This window comes from Musa acuminata, chromosome BXJ3-6, assembly GCF_036884655.1.
Source record: "Musa acuminata AAA Group cultivar baxijiao chromosome BXJ3-6, Cavendish_Baxijiao_AAA, whole genome shotgun sequence".
Lineage (NCBI taxonomy): Eukaryota > Viridiplantae > Streptophyta > Magnoliopsida > Zingiberales > Musaceae > Musa > Musa acuminata.
Window position 1 is genome coordinate 7154780 of NC_088354.1, and position 17369 is coordinate 7172148.

Below are 17369 nucleotides of genomic sequence, written 5' to 3' on the forward strand. Positions count from 1 at the left end.
TATTACTATTTGCAGGAATTCTATAGTATAGAATGTATCGTACAAAGACTTTGGAGCATTTTTTTGGCTATTGTGTTGCGAAAAATGTTTTTTAAATCTTGAAATGGTGTTTTAATAGAAGTGTTCTTATACTCCGAACCAAGGAATGTCATTTCTGGTACCCGGCCTGGTCTCTGGTCAGACCAGTATGTACCAACTGGCAGTGAACCACAACAGTGGGGTTGCATGCAGCATTGGATGGTAGCGAGGATTCCACTCTCCCCATGCATGGATAAGAGGGCTTACACTCATGAGTCCAAGGGGAAAACATAAAGTGTTTTTCTTTGTTTTATCATAGGTTGGTCTGGACTGCCTGAAACTTGGGCAGTCCATGTAACGGTTGGACTGATTCACACGCAGACCATTACATACCACCCATTTTGAGCGGTATTGGTCTGGTGTCATTCCATGCAGTGATAAAAATTAAGAGATAAAGTAGATAGAATTAGAAACAAGGTTTAAATTTTAACGTCTTGTCGGATGCTGATACTTGTTGATGGCTGGACCAGATGTTTTTGGTACAGACTTCAACCCTGACATATCGACTCTCGTACATGTTTATATTGCCTGGACCAGGGGAGAGAGGAAAAGAATTGGGGAGGAGCAGGAGAAGAGGAGGAAGGAGCAAGAAGACTGTTGGTGGAGGCAAGGAGAAGGCAAAGGTGTACGAGGAGTAGTGGTGGAGGAGAAAGTGGAGAAGCAGAAGTGAGAAGCAGTGAGAAGGTGGAGGCAAAAGAGAGAAGGTATCGTAGAGGTGGAGGCAGCAGTGATCTGTTTAAGGATCCGTGGAGGGGGTGTGCCCCCTGTTTAACTAGTAAATTAGGCTTGCCTAGAACTGGACATTTTGTCAGACAACCATACTGGGTGATAAGCCCAAGATGATTCCAAACCGGACGAAAACTGATGGTTTGTACCTAACAGTATGCTTCATTGTTATTGATGTGACCATATTTGCTATATGTTCTGCAGTTTATTGAGAACCCATTAATTTACTATATTTCTCACTAATACATGTTAAACTGTTTGCAATAATTCAAGGAAGTGATTTAAAATTTTCCATTGATCTGCCTAGTTTTATTTGTTCTCAAACTTTGCTGTCAATCATTATAAATTTTGAAGAATAGATTGAATTTTTTCTTCTTTTCGTTTGTTCTTGTTAATAGGTACTTTGTGAGAGCAAAAGCCATCTTGTTAAGGGAGCCTGTGGTATGGCATTGGGTTTTGCTTGTCAAAATCTTCTGAACACAACTGAAATTGGTAATGGTTCTGGTTTGGAAGGACAAAACACCAGGATTACTGAAATCTCATTACTTCAGGATATTATTAATACCTTATCTCTGATGATATGCAAGCTTTGCCCTGCTGCAACTGATTCTTTGAAAAATCTTAATGTTAGCTTTTCACCGAGTCAACAGTCAATGAGTTCAAACTTGTTCCTTGGAAATTTGTATGACTTGGAAGAAGATGGTTGGGGTGTTGTAGGTCTTGTACTTGGCTTGGGAAACTCTGTTATTGCACTATATCGCTTTGGAGCTTATGATGCCATTCTTAAGATAAAGGATCTGTTAGTTTCGTGGATCTCATATGATTTACATGGACCTGGCTCATTAGTGTCCAATGAATTGTCCGAGATACCATTATGTATGGGATCATGTCTTGCTCTTCCAACTGTTGCAGCTTTTTGCCAAAGAAATGAATTAGTGAACATTGACTTTGATTTTCTATTTGGTAGCTATTATTCACTGATTTCTGAACTTTTAAGTCTAAAGAAATCTGGTAGCGCTTATCAGAATTTGCTGGTGGCTTCTTGTATCGGTGCTGGATCATTTCTGTCCTGCATAATGAGTTTGGGGATGCACATGGTGAAATTTGACAATGTAAAGCATCTTATGGAAGTTCTAAGAACCACTTACACTTCCTCATTTCCACCTCCTGTCTGTTTTGCTGGAATGCTGGGAGTTGTTAATGCATTTGGCGCTGGTGCTGGGGATCTCATTCAAATGTATCCTCAAGCAACGAACTTTCAGCTCAACTGCGAGCAGGTTTAGCTCTTCAAGCTTATTTATTAATGTGAGTTGTTTTGTTTCTTGATTGACCATGTTTTGTCAACAGGAATCATCATTTGTCAGTGGTCCGATTCTTTATAGTCCAGCTTGTGAAACACTCTCAACCTCAATGGTTCAAGAAATGTTTTTGATTGCCAAGGACTCAAAAGATCAGCAAATAAAAAATTATGCTGCATGGGCACTTTCATTTCTTAGATGCCGATGGTGGTCAAGTGAATTTCAAGATATGATTAGTTCACAAAATAGTTCCTTGAGTTCAAACTCATCAGCTCAAACTTTTGATGAAGAAAGCTTAGTTTGGAAACTCTGCTTGTGGCTAAGTGATGTCAACAAAAACAAGGTTCATTTGTTAAATCTATTTCTTTAGTTAATTTTTGAACTTCATGTCATGGTTGCGTTTTTTGTTAAGATCTTTTAAATAAGAAACTCACATCTAGCATGTACTATATGGAATTTGAGAGGCCTATGCAAAAGATAAGGTCACATTAACATTGTCATAGGACGTCATGCCAACTTAAGTTTATCATGCACATGACATAGAGAATAATGCTAACTAAAGTTTATATACGTGCTTGTCGTAGGGCACTAGGGCTTCATTACCAGATTTTGTTGGTGAAATTTAGTGTAGGTAACTAAAACTCTTTCTGTTGTTGAAGCCATGCTTATATCGTTGAAGTATTTTGTTTTAAGATTAAAGTGATCTTTTGAATTTATACTTGTTCCAAAACCACTCTCAAGTTGCATCAGGAAGAAATTCCATGCTTATAGAAACGTCCACAATATTATTATGTAAGACATATTTTAGCTTATGGTGATAATTTTCACTTTCATATGATTATGCTCGAAGATGATTATGGTGTCCTTGTTAGTAGCCAGTAAATTATATATGCTTCAGAAAAGAAAATTAAGATATGTAATATTTTTTTGTTTGACTATCTTGTAGGCCGGGGAGGTCATGGATGCAAGTACTGTTGCAGCTGTCTTAAGATGGCTTTCCAAGGCTCCTAGATTGCCTCCTTTGGATTGGGGAGTAATCATTAGACGCTGCATGAGGTATGATCCACAATTATCTGCAGAGGCACACAAGAGATATTGTCTCACATCACTTCGGGAAGAATGTTTGAATTTTTCTTTAGTTCATGCAAATCATGTTAGCCCTTTCCTGCAATTTGTGGATGAACTCTCTGACCTGTCCAGATTCAGGACACTTGAGCTAAATTTGCAAACGTTTTTGGTTGAACATCTCTTAAACATATGCAAAATATTCTCTAGTCGGAGGTTGGAGAAACTGTTTGTTGATTTGGTTGAATACTTCCGTTCTACTTCCTACTTGGCTTATGAACCAGAAAAGAAAAGCCGATTAAGAGTTTATTTTTGGAAGGGCCTGCATCATTGCCTTACTGAGGCCCCAGAAGAACTCAGCATTACATCAAATGTGGAAAAGTGCATGGCCTGTCTGTTATCTTTGTTGCCTGAGCTGACCAGTGATGGCTTTTCAGAAGAGCACATTGATTCTATTGGGGAATGGCCGGTTGCTGTAAGATGCTTGGCTAAGGCTCGAGATGAGTGGCTTGTGGATATTCTGCAGGTAGGTATAGTATTGTTATAGTTGTTTCCTTTTTTCCCGATTTTGGTATTTAGAGGCATCTGTCTCAACTTGACTTGTTGGGTCGACCCAACCCAGTTTAGGAGAATTTACTTGGGTTCACATGATGGTCTGGTTTGTGAAATTTGGACTCATTAACAGATTAGGTCAGGTTTGGGTCAAGCATATGCTCCCTGGCTTGTAATATTGGGGCAACTCATTTTTCCCCAAAGTTCAAAGAAAAAGTTCACCCTTGACTACCAACCCGATCCTGTTGGTCCATTTTTATGTGACGCATTCTCCATCTGTATGGTCCAGGTCAAGAAATGTTGATCTACTGATGACTTGAGTTGGGTTCAAGTCAATACATCCTTACTACCCCATCTTAGCCCATCTTGATCTCTTACATGTCTAGTGCAACTTAATAGCAATATATGCTTGAGCAATTCAATGATCACATGCAGTATTTATAAGAAATATATCTTCTCCAAATGCTTTTTCCAATATCTGCTTGGTATTTGTTTATTTAGATTATATAGAGTTTCTTATCCTCTTAATCCATGATCCAACATCTTTTCCTAATTGTTTTCCCCTTAAGTTTATTGGATTTCTTTCTGTTATATTGGATGATGCCTTATCTTCATGTCTCTGTTATTGGTCAGTTGCATGGAGAAAGTAGTTCTTTTGTAGCGAAGATCATCTCCATAAAAGCCAAGCTGGTTGGTATGGGGCGCTTTCCTGTTTCTGAAATGTCAGAGCTAAAAGCCCATGTGTTGAATGCAAGAACTGAAGGTCAGTTTTGTAACTAAAATCTTGTTAAAGTTGCATTGGTTATCTACATGTGCAAGAAACATGTTTTGATTCATGTGCCGACTATATGTATGTATATATATGTATACATATATATATGTATGTATACATATATACATGTATGTATACATATATACATGTATGTATACATACATACATACATACATACATGTATATAATGCCACATGAAACCAAGTGGCTGAAGTCTGCACCAGTATTTATGCTTGCTTGAAGGAGCAGAAAAAAGGGGGTAAAATATGAAACAAGATGCTTCTGGAGAGGAGCAACTATATTGTTGTGTCTATTGCTCTATCTGTTTCTAAGCAGTAGAGCGACTTTCAAGTGTGCTTCAAAGTAAAGCATACTATTTTGTTTAGCTAAACTGTGATTGATTGCCATTACAAAGAAAATTAAGCCTTTGTTGGCTGTGCATATAGATATATATCAGTGAATTGATCATTTGATAACATCACTAGACACGAGAGAAAATTAGTTGCAAAGATGTTTAACATTTGGAAGAAATTTAATTTACTAAGGTGACCTATATGTCTTTCTTCATTGTAGGGTAATTCTTCACATGGTGCCTTTGTGGATAAATGTTTAGACTTGTCCTCCTGTCTTTCTTCAAGTACTATTTTATTTGGTAGTCTTGTAATTCTATCAAATAGCCTCATTTTTTCCCCCCTCTGTCACTGCATAATCTCTTCATCTTCTCTCTCTATATATGTCTGTGTTTTTCCCAACCTACTGTTGGATATTATACTGTATTTGATAGTTCCTTTCACCTGTTGTCATTATCCTCTAAGAGAAGGAAGAAAATATTATTACCAATATTGTATTTTGGTATTTTGCTGTCAACTGTGGTTAGGATAGTTGGTTATTAATAATCATCTGATATCGAAGTTATCACCACATTTCAGGTCCATGGTGGAGCATGCTTGTGGAAGTCGCTGCATCTCTATTGACTGCTGAGGGTAGAATCAAAAGACAATGGCTTCTTGATGCATTTGAGATCAGCTGCATATCAGAATATCCCTCTACTGTGAGTAGTTTAAAGTTTAAAGTGCACTTTACATAGTATAATATGCACTAAAATTAGGCTGTAGAAGCCTAGAAGGCTGTTAGGCATAGTTCCTCATGGTGATGTCAAGATAAGAGATGGGAGTAGTCCTTCCTGGATCAGTTTGTTGGGAATTTACAGGGATAGACATGTAGCATGAGACTCTTATGATAGCCTTTTTAAGATTTGTGGTTTCCCTGATAAATTCGCCATCTTCCGATAACCTGCCTCATTGAACCATCATCATTTAACGGGATTGTTTGGACAATTAAAGTGACTTCTCTCTGCCCCCTTTTTTTTTCTCCCTTGAACTGAAATGCATTATGGTGCTAGGTTCATGTGGATTGGTTTAACTGAACCAATGATATTTCAAAATATCTGTACATCTAGCCCATTTTATGGAGTTATAGCAGAAATCTCTAGGGTTGCTCTACAGTGCATAGAACAATGTTTTGTTTAGTAAGGTAGCCATGGTCAGGTCAGGAAAACTGGGAGATTTTGGTGATACATACAGAAAGGACCTTAGTATTCTTGTAAATTGAAGTGCTATTCACTTTCCAACAAAGTTTTTCATTCCTGCCATAAGCTATTGACAAATGGCTAGTGTTTGATGCGCACTCTCAAGAAGGAAGCAAAAGCACTATAGTGGTGTGAAGCCTTTATGGTGTAAAGAGCTGCCCTTTTTTCCAATTCATAAACAAAAGCAATTGACAAAAACACTGTAGTAACGTGAAGCCTTTTTTACAGAAATGTCTAAGGCAAGCAACCAATTTCTTTTGTTTTGATTAATAGAGCATGTCATTTTACGAATTGACATGTTACTAAACTAAGCTTCCTGTTGGTTCATATGTGAGTTTGTGCATTTGTTTGGTCTGGCATTCTGCATTTCTGGGTGGTGTTACACATACCAATTGGTCTAGGGCATGCCACTGTATTATTTAAGTGTCTTCTTTTTTCCTCTACAGGCACTGCGTTTTATAGGTCTGCTATCAAGTAGATGGTGTATGTACATGCCACTTCTGACCATTGAACCAACTACCGTCTTGAGTGACTTGCCTGTCACCTTGCCATCTCTTCTATCTGACAGCTCCTGGAGCATCATCGCTGGACCTCTAGTGGATAAGCTCTGGGTATGCACCATGCGGATCTGCACCTGGGCAGAGCGGCTGACTATTGCTGGTGGTTCATCAACGTTGGACCAAATAGACGCTAGCGAAGCCGGCTTGTCCATCTTCTTGGCGCACGTGATGCATGAGACATGCCTCTCCTTGAAGCAGTTCTTGCCATTTGAAAAACAGCTGAAGCTTGCAACCCTTGTGGTCGCACGAGTTTGATGGTTGCTACATGCTGTTCCAAAACTCATTTGTATGCCAGCAAGCTTTCCGGTGACAACCATATGCTCAAGAGCCGAAAAAAGGACTCAGCTAATACAAGCGCCGTAGATCATTGTTCGTCACACCAGATTGCGGGGAATAGTTTTTTTTTTCCCTGTTTTTAATAATGACAATTTATGCATTAGTACGTGAAAGAAAGGGGTAACAAAACTCCCAACACAATTGGACTTGGGCCTGTTGCCTGCGCTGCCTAACATTGTAACGTAGATGGGACGTTGTTTTGATGGATACATCTGTTGAATGGAGCACAGGGAGGAGGTTTGTTATTTTGTATCTCCCTATTCTGCTGCTGTTTCTGTTCTTTGTAACAGAGGGAGGACGGTTATATGTAGCAGAGTTGTTGTTCCGTAAAGATTAGCAACTTCTCTTCCTCGGCAATGTTGCTTGTAATACCAGTGTTCATTGTGGCAGTACAGGATGCGCATCAACCTTTGGTGTGTTGATTCGAATCAAAATGAAACTAGATGCAGCAATGGCGCTCGTCAGAACTACAAGCCTTAACCAATATTGTATGGTGGTGTCCACATGTCGACGTACCGCCTCAGCTCCGCCGCCGGCAACGCCCGCTTCCAAGCATCTACATCCGGCGCAGGTCCCGTCAGGGCCAGCCAACTGTCCTCCTTCCTCCCACCCGCCCCCAGATTTATAACAAACAACTCGTCGGCGAACACTTTCCCCATCGCCCTCAGCGTCTCCTCTCTCACCAAGTCTCCGTCCCTGCGCGGGTCCTCCGCCTCAACGCATCTGCCACCGCAGTTCACCATCATCCTCCCCCCAGTCTTCAGCCTGCTTCTCAGATTCTCCCAGGTTTTCGGATCTTGCAGCTCCGGTATCACGCTTCCCTTCGCGAAGAGGTCCACCAGGATTCCCGCAAAGCCGCCTTCGACGTTGGCATCGAGCGCGTCGCCAACATAGACGAAGAGCTTGCCCCGGTGCTGCCTCTCGAGCTTCGACAGCCCGAAGAACTCTCGGGCGACCGCGATCACGGACGGGTCGAACTCCCAGCCGTGGATCTCGGGGGCAGGGGCGGCGCCGTCCGGGTAGAGGCTGAGGATCAGGCGGGCGGCGGATCCGGCGCCGAAGCCGAGTATGGCGATGGGCCCGCCTCCGTGGGGAAGGAGGGGAGGGAGGGTGGCGAAGACGTCGAAGTAGGTGGAGGTGAGGGTCCTAAGGAGGAAGGAGATGCTGTGGATGTTGCCGGGGCGGTCGAGGAGGAGCAGGCGAGAACCGGCGAGGGGGTGGTCGGCGCGACGAGAGACGTCGAGGACGCGGATGTAGTTGTGGCGGGACTTGAATTTGGCCAGGATCTTCACGTACTCCATGGGAATGCCCTCGTCCTCCTCCTCGTTCTCCTCTGGGGTCTCGGTGAGATTAGGGTTGGGGGTCGTGGTGGACCGGGGTGGGAATGCGAGTGGCCCGCGTTGCTTCGTACTGATAGCCAGTAAGCGAGGGTTTGGCCGGACGAATCGGAGGGACGGCAGGGTGGTTTGTCGCCACGAGTTGTTCTTGTGCACCATCATTGCGCCAATCCCAGGCCAAACGACGAGGGTGTTCATCCTGGCGGCAGGAGAAGTGTTCCTCTTGGCCAAGGCGGAGTCTGGAGGAGACAGAGTGCAAGAAGAAGCCTGGCGATTTGGGGTGCGTGTATCTGACGACGAGCCGGATTCTTGTAGGAGGCCATGACCCATGAATGAATGAATGAAGCACACAAAGCCCTGGTAATATTAGTTCCAAATATTAGTTTATTGCAAAATTTAGTCTTAAGAATCGTCCAATCCTTTTCTTTCTTTAATAGCAACCACTCGCGGATCGATCATAAATACTTCCCTCGTTGGGAATTTATGAAGGTAGGTTGTTTGAAAAACAATTGTTTCATTTTCCTCATTTAATGTTAACCGCTTGTCTAATTTGGTTCGAAATTTGATTTTGATTTTGATTTTGATTTTGATTTTTTTAACAAAATATTGGATATAGTATTGGAAATGAAATTGTTTTTATCAATAAATGAAGTAAGGTGGTTTATTGAATAGACGATAACATGGGTCTGTATCGGGGTCTGGGTCGGGTCGGGCCTGCCCAGCAACCAAGGACTGGATCTACATTAACACTGCAATGTGTCTGATCTCTCACTGATGCCACCGGCGTCCAGCGCGTTGCTGTTGCCGATAATTTCGACCGCCCTCGCCCTCATCCTGGCTGCTTCGGTCTCTGGATGATCTTGGAGGAAGCAAATCCTAGGCTGCATACCGGATCTTGGAGGAAGGATCTGATACGGCCCCTCTATCCAGATCCCGATGGCGAAGCCGGTTGCCGGGTGGATCCCTCTCTTCAAGAAGCGCTTCGTCCTCTTCGTCGTCGTCATCCTCTCCGTTTCCACCGTGTTCGTCTGCTTCATCCGAGGCGCCTCCGCCCCCTGCGACCCGCCCCGGAATGGACTGGCGGCCGCTGTGGATCGGGCAAAGCTCCCGCGGCACTCTGATGTCGACGTCGGTGCTCGCAAGAACCCCCTCGGCTTCATGAGGACCAAGCTTGTGCTGCTCGTCTCCCACGAGCTCTCTCTTTCCGGTATATGTTTTTTTTGGGTTTTTTGGACTTCTTCTTGGATTTAGATTATTATTCCTCATTGGAACTCAACCGAGGTCAATGGAGTACGAATCTGTTCTTTTATTGGTTGATACCTAAGAAAGGCGATAGTTGTAGGAAGGAATCAGGAAGAGACTGTGGCCAAACGGTGCCTGTTACATATGATGTTTAGAAAGGTGGGATGTCCTTTTATGGATGCATTGTGGATGTTGTGCAGTTTGCAAGGTCGTGGAGGAGATCCTAGTAAAGGTAGCAGAACGGATAAAATCTTTGCGGTGGGAGGTCTTGCTAGGGGTAATTGTTCCCTTTAGAAGCATGTTTCAAGGATCAGGCTCTTCATGTAGCTGATGGTGGCATTTTAGAAGTAATAGAGTGATGTGTTTACCAATATAGAGCTTGAACCAGTGCTTGGAACGCTTCCTTTTAATGATTAGAAGATTACTGGGAAGTGAGTTCTCTTGTAAAATGGGAAACCTACAAGTGTAGGTTATAAGCAAGAAAATTGCGAGAAATAATCATGTATTATGCCTTTGCTTTTATATCTAAAGAATTAACCCTGCAAGGGAAGATGCACAAGGTCTCCATCTAATATTAGAGTTTTTACAGTCACTTCTACTGAAGTGTTTTTCTTGTTTTATCTCAGTAGCTTTTTGTCAAATGGGCATCAATTTTTGTGGATTTTGGAACTTGTAATCTAATTCTTATATGTCAGATAATGAGTCGAAATTAAATTGAAAGAAACAAGGAACATAATTTTTGTTGGCCCTATTAAGCCTTCCGGACAGAAACTTGGGTACAATTTGATCACTCATGTTCACTTATATAGTGACTAACACAAATAAGAAGGATCGTGTCTCATAAAAAACAAAGTAACAATTGAATTGTGTAAGAATAGATAATACCAATTAAACAAGGAAATACTGGATCAAATATAATTTTTGTTGGATTTCAAACAATCATGTATAATATAGTTGGTTGCAGTCATGGTTCATGTTCTTCTGTATCTTGCGTGACCATCAAAAGTTGGTTTTCATTGAAGCATTTGGTGAATGAGAACATCACATGTAAAAAGGTGTCATATACATACATATTGGATGCAAGATTTATAGCAACATGTCTCACAAGCAACAGTTAGAGAACTAGTACAAAGGATATCTAATCAATTATGAAACTCTATTAGGATATGCCGAACAAGAGAATATAGTAATAATCCATGTAACTAGCGCTGTATCACCCTCCTATTGCAAAGGCAAATAGGTCAGACAAAAAAAAATTGTTACTTCCAGCATGTCATGGTGCACTATTTACTTATTTGAGGTATATTATGAGCTGCACTTCTCCCTTGCATCTTAAAGTATAATCAGCAAACGGTCGAAACACTTAAAAATGGAGCAAAATTTTTCATTAAATGTTGTGCTTTGTCACAATCAGCTTATTCGAGTAAGTATATGTTTTATTGAGGATAAACTCATCTGCATAATTATATTAAATTATGCTTTGTCAACCGAAATTAACTTGTTTGCACATTTTATCAACCGAAATTAACTTGTAAGTAGGAGATCACTATTGCCTGATCTTTTAATTATTTTTCATCAAAATAACTTTTTGTGCAGGTGGACCATTACTGTTAATGGAGTTAGCATTTCTATTAAGAATTGTGGGTTCCAGGGTGGTATGGATCACTTACCCAAAATCAGAGGAAACAAATGAAGTGACATATAGTTTGGAGCATAAGATGTTAAACCGTGGAGTACAGGTAAAATGTTGCACTTAGCATTGACCAACATATGCATTCTTACTTGGCCTTTTTCTGTACCTTTTTTGGTTGCTTCATAACCTTCTCTATCCAGATTTTCATTTTTAAGGATTACATTCATAAGTAGGTTCGACTTAGCTCATCATGTATGTGATCCACTCTAAATGGTGAATGAACTTTTAGACTGGCTTAACATCTTAGATTACTTCTAATTTGAGTTTGGAATATATGTACAGTAGTTAATGGCTGAGTAATTTAAGGTCAGAATTTTGTTCTGCATGGGTGTTCTTCTAGATTGTGTCATCGAGTGAGTGTGTGTGCGCGCGCGTGCGCACGCTCTTGTGCACTTGTTTAGGTGTGTCTTGAAACTTGCATAGGTTGCAAAATTGTATTGGTAAAAGGGTTGGGTTTCACTTGTCAAAAACACATTTGTGTCCACCAGATCAGATCATAAAATTATTTGAAATTTAAAAATAAAAAAATAAATAATGGAAATTAAGAAAATTTTAATTTTCATAAAATTAAAAAGATAATAATAGTTTAATAAAATGGTGATTAACATGAGTACGTGTGATTAATGAGGCTTATTTTAAATTTCACATATTCTTTTTTATGTAACTTATAAATTTAAATTAGATTTATATGCTAATTAAATCATTACAATAAAATTATGTTTTAATTAACTCAAATATGTTATTTACTATATATCTTATATGTTATACATTATAGAGTTTATTACATTGTTTAAAATATATGATAATATGTTGTAATTATGTATTTTGTGTAATGTGTATCATATTATATATCATGGCAACAGCTGGAGTGATGGTGGAGCTGGTAAGTGTAAGCCCTTCTCCTCTTCTGCTTCTCCCCACTCCTCTCTCTCTCTCTCTCTCTCTCTCTCTCTCTCTCTCTCTCTCTCTCTCTCTCTCTTTTCTTGTCTCTTTTCTATTTTCTTCAGATTTCTCTTGTTTTTTCTTAATTTTCTGCCTGTTAGCAGGAATCAGCCATGGTGAAGGACACCACTGTCAGTTGGCAAGCTTCCAAACCATAATCAGCTGGAGTAGGTTGGGATTGTCTGATATTTCCAAACTTGGTGGATCTTGACCAAGTCCAGGCAATCCCAGCTGATTTTCAGCCAATCCTAGTAGATTAATTTATTTCTGTTTTCTGCTGGTTTTCGTCTGTTCAGCCGAACTCTGGCTGTTTTCCCAAAATACTGATACCTTGGGGTCATCCTTTAATAATCCTGATCCAACTTGGTCGATACACATAGGAAGACCGATTTTGAATACTTTGGAAACATGTAACAAGATAGTCTTATAAGTTTGAATACCGTTTATATTCTTTTATCAATCTTCTATTATTCTTGAGATAATATGCCCGATTTTGCAGCTATTGCTGCTCTAACACTAAATAATGCTAATACATGCTGATTTTATGTGCATAACATCCAAAACTTTATTGATGTATATGATGTGTGATTTATATGCTACTCTATCTTTTATCAGTTTGCTGGATATAGTGGGGGCTTGCTTTTGGCCATTATATCTCAATTTAGTTTTGGTGAATTGTTAGGTCATCTCTGCAAAAGGTCAAGAGGTCATTGATACTGCTCTAAAAGCTGATCTGGTTATTTTGAACACTGCTGTTGCTGGAAAGTGGCTTGATGCTGTTCTCAAGGAACGAGTTCCTCAAGTTCTTCCAAAAATCTTGTGGTGGATTCATGAGATGCGAGGGCATTACTTCAAATTAGAATATGTCAAGCATCTTCCTTTTGTTGCAGGAGCCATGATCGACTCTCATACGACAGCTGAGTATTGGAAAAATAGGACTCGTGACCGTCTAAAGTATGTAAGAAGTGCAAAAGTATCATATAGTATTTGCAACATGTTATTCATATCTGGGGATATCATCCTTTGTTTGTTTAACTGGCACATTTGATTAGATATATAGAGTCCACCAACATTTAAGACTTCTAGTTTGAAGCCATTCAGATAGTTCCTAAACAAGAAATTTTGACAGGTCTTCTATAGCTAATGAACATTTCAATTTTTTATGCTTATTTTATGTATCTACCTTTCCTTTTTTTTCTGTGATAGTATAGGAGATTAACTCATTTCAGGTAACAAAGTCTTTCTCTCTCTTCTATTATTTTTCCTTCAGTATCATATTGCTCTTTTGTGATGAAGAGCGAACTTGGGATCTGCACAACTCAAAAATATTTTTTTGTGGCAAAATGCACCATTCTGATGTAGTAGATGCTGACTTAATGAGTGAACTATATATGCATCACATCAATTACCAGAGGAACATGGTGTTTGATCTGAAGATAGACCACAACATCAAATATTAGCTATTGAGTACTTCTATGCATCTCTGAAATTGTTTTGATGTGCAACTTGGTGGCAAAGTTCGTAAAACTTTTTTCCCTGTTCTGTAGCTAACAGTTCATTGTTCTGTACTTCTAGAATCCAGATGCCAGAAACATACGTTGTTCACCTTGGGAATAGTAAAGAGTTGATGGAGGTTGCTGAAGATAGTGTTGCAAGAAGAGTTCTCCGTGAGCATATACGGGAATCCCTTGGTGTGCGGAGTGGCGATCTTCTCTTTGCCATTATAAACAGTTAAAAATCTCTTTCCTTGTTTCATATTACAGTGATTAGAAATGTCCCTTCTAGTACTTTGAATATTCTGGAAGTTTTAAATTCAATTTAAATAGATTTTTTATTAACATGTATGATGTATCTGTTTATTCTGTATCGTTATTTGCTTATCCTAGTTTAAAAAATACAGCTGTTTCATGTTTCTTTCCACCTGGAGATGGAATGTTGCATTTTTTGGGTTCAATGTCAGCAGGTGTCAGCATGTTATGGTATCCAGCCAGATCTAATGTGCTTGAGGAGAAAGATGTGGAATCATTTGAAAGTTCTCTTCAATATGTCCTTTGACATATGAAACCTGCTTGTGAAAGACGTAAATTTATTTGAAACTTCTCTGAAATGCGCCCTACTATCAATGCAACTTTTGTGTATGTTTTTGTTTCTCCCTATATCATTATCTCAAACTCCCAGAATAATTTTGTTTCTAGAATAGTTATGAATTATGTAATATTTTAGGAAATCTTGTCAAGCTTTGGTTAGCAAACACCTTGTACAAGAATTGGCTACGAGCACTTAGACTGTATAAGATATTGGCCAATACATATTAGATGTACCCAACAAAAAGGAAAACCTACCACTAGATGTGTGAATTTCCATTTTATTCTCTACAAAATTGTAAGACCTTCTCCTTTTGGAAAAATAAGTTATTGTGAAACAGTTACCCACGAAAAAGGAAAACCTACCACTAGATGTGTGAGATTCTATTTTATTCTCTAAATAGTTGTAAGACCTTTTGGAAAAATGAGTTTTTGTGAAACAATTAGAAAGACACGTAAAAACTGCTGAGGCACAAAAGTTCTTCAAAAATGTTCATTTTGTTGGCTTCTTTATGTTCTTTCTTGAAAATTGGCACTAAATGGACTTTGACATTGGATATTGCTGTTATATTGAGATTGTCTAAAATAAATGAAGGAAATTCATAATTGCAATCTTAAATTTTATCTCAAACAGCTCAGTTAGCCTCATGCTCACAATTATTAATCTAAAGTCAGTGTTCTGTAATGTTGGAAGCTCTTCTGAGTCCTGGAATTTTTCTTCTAAGTCAACAATTGTTTTGTGTGATCAGATTCCTGATGCTCTGATTGCTTTTGCATTTTGGCCAGTCCTTGGAGAGTCTCTTACAATTTCTGCGACATCAAGATATGCATGTTTAGGTCATACCCACTGTTTCTTGGGCATTGTACAGTTTACAGTTCACACTACTGTCTCTTGTGATGAAAGTAAATGTGAGCAATGCTCATTGTCTGGTAAAGGTTTGATTCATCTAGAAATATAGATACTTCATTTATCAAGGAGGCCAGTGGAATGATGCATCACCACAAATGTTGTGCCATTTGGTGGTTCTCATTCACATAATTTCATTTTCATGGGATGTAATCACACTGGCATGACAGATCTAACGTTTACCGCATCTGTGTTGGTCATGTGACCATAGTTTGGTTTTGCATTAGCAAGCCAGGATTTGTTCCCTGTTCTTTATACGGGCAAGGTATGCATGCCTTGAGCCATACATGTAGGATAGCACACAGGTAACTTAAATCCTTAAGTATCATTTCAAGTCATAATGATTCTGTTTAGTAGTGTAATCAGGACTTAATGTCAAATAAATAGTTTTACTCATGAAGTAGCATTTTGCAATTTTTAAGTGGTTAAATTTGTCATTTAGTTTAAATATGGAGAACACCAACTTTAGTTTTTGGATTTTGTTGATTTTGACATGTAAGTTATATAGCTAGGAAAAGGTTTATTATGTGACTTTCTGGAAGTTCTGTATTATTCTGTGATTTTTATCTTTCTGAACTCTCTTCCTAAGGTAATTCAGAGATGATGCAGGTGTTTCACGTGGGAAAGGGCAAGATCTATTTCTTCACTCATTTCATGAAAGTCTGAAACTGATCCAAGAGCAGAAGTTGCAAGTGCCGTCAATGCATGCAGTTATAGTTGGAAGCGATATGAATGCTCAGACAAAGTTTGAAACAGAACTACGTGATTTTGTTTTGAAAAGAGGTATCCAGGATCGTGTTCATTTCGTCAATAAGACACTGGCAGTTGCTCCATACTTGGCTGCAATTGATGTGCTTGTCCAAAATTCCCAGGTACACAGGAGTCAGGACACCCTTGTGATTACTGATAATTGCTAACCTGAAAAATATGATTTCTATTCGTCTATTTCTTGTCAAAGACAATTGCACTCTGAGCTTTTTTTTTTTTTTTTTAATTGGTAGAAACATGAGTTGTAGTATCAATTCTAAAAGCTTGGTATTTTTCTTTATAAATTAGGCCCGTGGAGAGTGCTTTGGGAGGATAACAATTGAAGCTATGGCATTTAAGTTGCCAGTATTGGTAACTCTCTCTCTCTCTCTCTCTCTCTCACACACACACACACACACGTGCACATTAGTAGTGGTGTTGCGTTTCTTTTGTGTGTATATATCTTCTCTAAGCCTTGTGATGGTTTCTTAACTTTGTGATTTTAGGGGACTTCTGCTGGTGGCACCACGGAAATTGTTGTGAATGGATCTACGGGCTTTCTGCATCCTGTTGGTAAGGAGGGTGTCATCCTGCTTGCAAAGAACATGGTAAAACTTGCCACCCACGTCGAGCGAAGGTTGACGATGGGAAAAAAGGGTTATGAGAGAGTGAAAGAGAGGTTCATGGAGCATCACATGGCAGAGAGGATTGCGTTGGTTTTAAAGGAAGTGCTAAATAAATCAGCGGCCCACTCTCATTCGTGAGAGGTCTCGTATGTAGATTAAATGGAGGTTTTCAAGATCCTGCCCTGCCAAATTTTGATATGTTTTCTTCTTTTTTCTTTTCTTTTGTTTTTTTTTTTTTTTTTTTGTCTATGCTAGTGTACTTCCACACTTGAATGAAGTGATTGTTCATGGCCGTTCTCTTTGCGGTTATGTAATTTGATGGTTTGATGGTTAGATTGTTGAATGAAGGATGGTTCTTGGTCGGTAGAAGAAAAAATGGGCATCGATTGCTTGATATGTGTAGGAAAAACAAATAGGCTTGAAAATTTCAGATGGTGGAAAGTTCATTGATCAGAAATTCTTTCTGAGAAACACTGGCCTCTCGATTCGGTTTAGGAATTGATGATATCCTGACCAAGCCAATGATTTGCTTCTTGTTTAATTGTAGCCTTTGATGGGTCTTTAAGCAATACATATTCTCATATTAAGATAGATGCTTTTGCTATGGTATATTTTGGCAGCTTGGACACGTCACCACTGACATCGCACGTCAAATTGGAGCCCTATGTCACCCGTCTCATCCCGGGAGCTCGTACCAAGAAGATATGTCACATGTCTCATCCCGAGAGCTCGGGGCCATGTCATCTGACGTTGCTCTGCGTGTCCCGAAACGACGGTCGGTCAGAAGGGCCGTCCCATCTCTCGAGGGTCAGTAAC

The 17369-nt window shown here is 39.5% G+C and overlaps 3 protein-coding genes across 4 annotated transcripts in view; 2 read left to right on the plus strand and 1 right to left on the minus strand.

Annotated features, from left to right (window-relative positions):
• LOC135641228 (protein RST1-like) overlaps nt 1-7044 on the plus strand; it is a 35046-nt gene extending 28002 nt beyond the window's left edge. For both annotated transcript variants that reach the window (XM_065156446.1, XM_065156447.1), the window contains exons 20-25: nt 1203-2081; nt 2152-2445; nt 3049-3693; nt 4353-4482; nt 5421-5542; nt 6526-7044. In XM_065156446.1, coding sequence (XP_065012518.1) covers nt 1203-2081; nt 2152-2445; nt 3049-3693; nt 4353-4482; nt 5421-5542; nt 6526-6894 — 2439 coding nt within the window. In that variant the 3' untranslated portion in view covers nt 6895-7044. The remainder of the gene's footprint in view (nt 1-1202; nt 2082-2151; nt 2446-3048; nt 3694-4352; nt 4483-5420; nt 5543-6525) is intronic.
• On the minus strand, nt 7024-8838 carry LOC103987337 (uncharacterized). The gene has a single exon (XM_009405610.3). The coding sequence runs from the start codon at nt 8640-8642 to the stop codon at nt 7452-7454; it is 1191 nt and encodes a 396-aa protein (XP_009403885.2). The 5' UTR covers nt 8643-8838; the 3' UTR covers nt 7024-7451.
• Nucleotides 8839-9062: 224 nt separating this feature from the next.
• LOC103987339 (uncharacterized) lies at nt 9063-16886 on the plus strand. Its single transcript, XM_009405614.3, has 7 exons — nt 9063-9519; nt 11151-11293; nt 12872-13143; nt 13765-13919; nt 15790-16052; nt 16237-16299; nt 16434-16886. Exons 1-7 carry the CDS (start codon nt 9249-9251, stop codon nt 16689-16691), a joined length of 1425 nt encoding a protein of 474 aa, XP_009403889.2. The 5' UTR covers nt 9063-9248; the 3' UTR covers nt 16692-16886.
• The last annotated feature ends 483 nt before the right edge of the window (nt 16887-17369 follow it).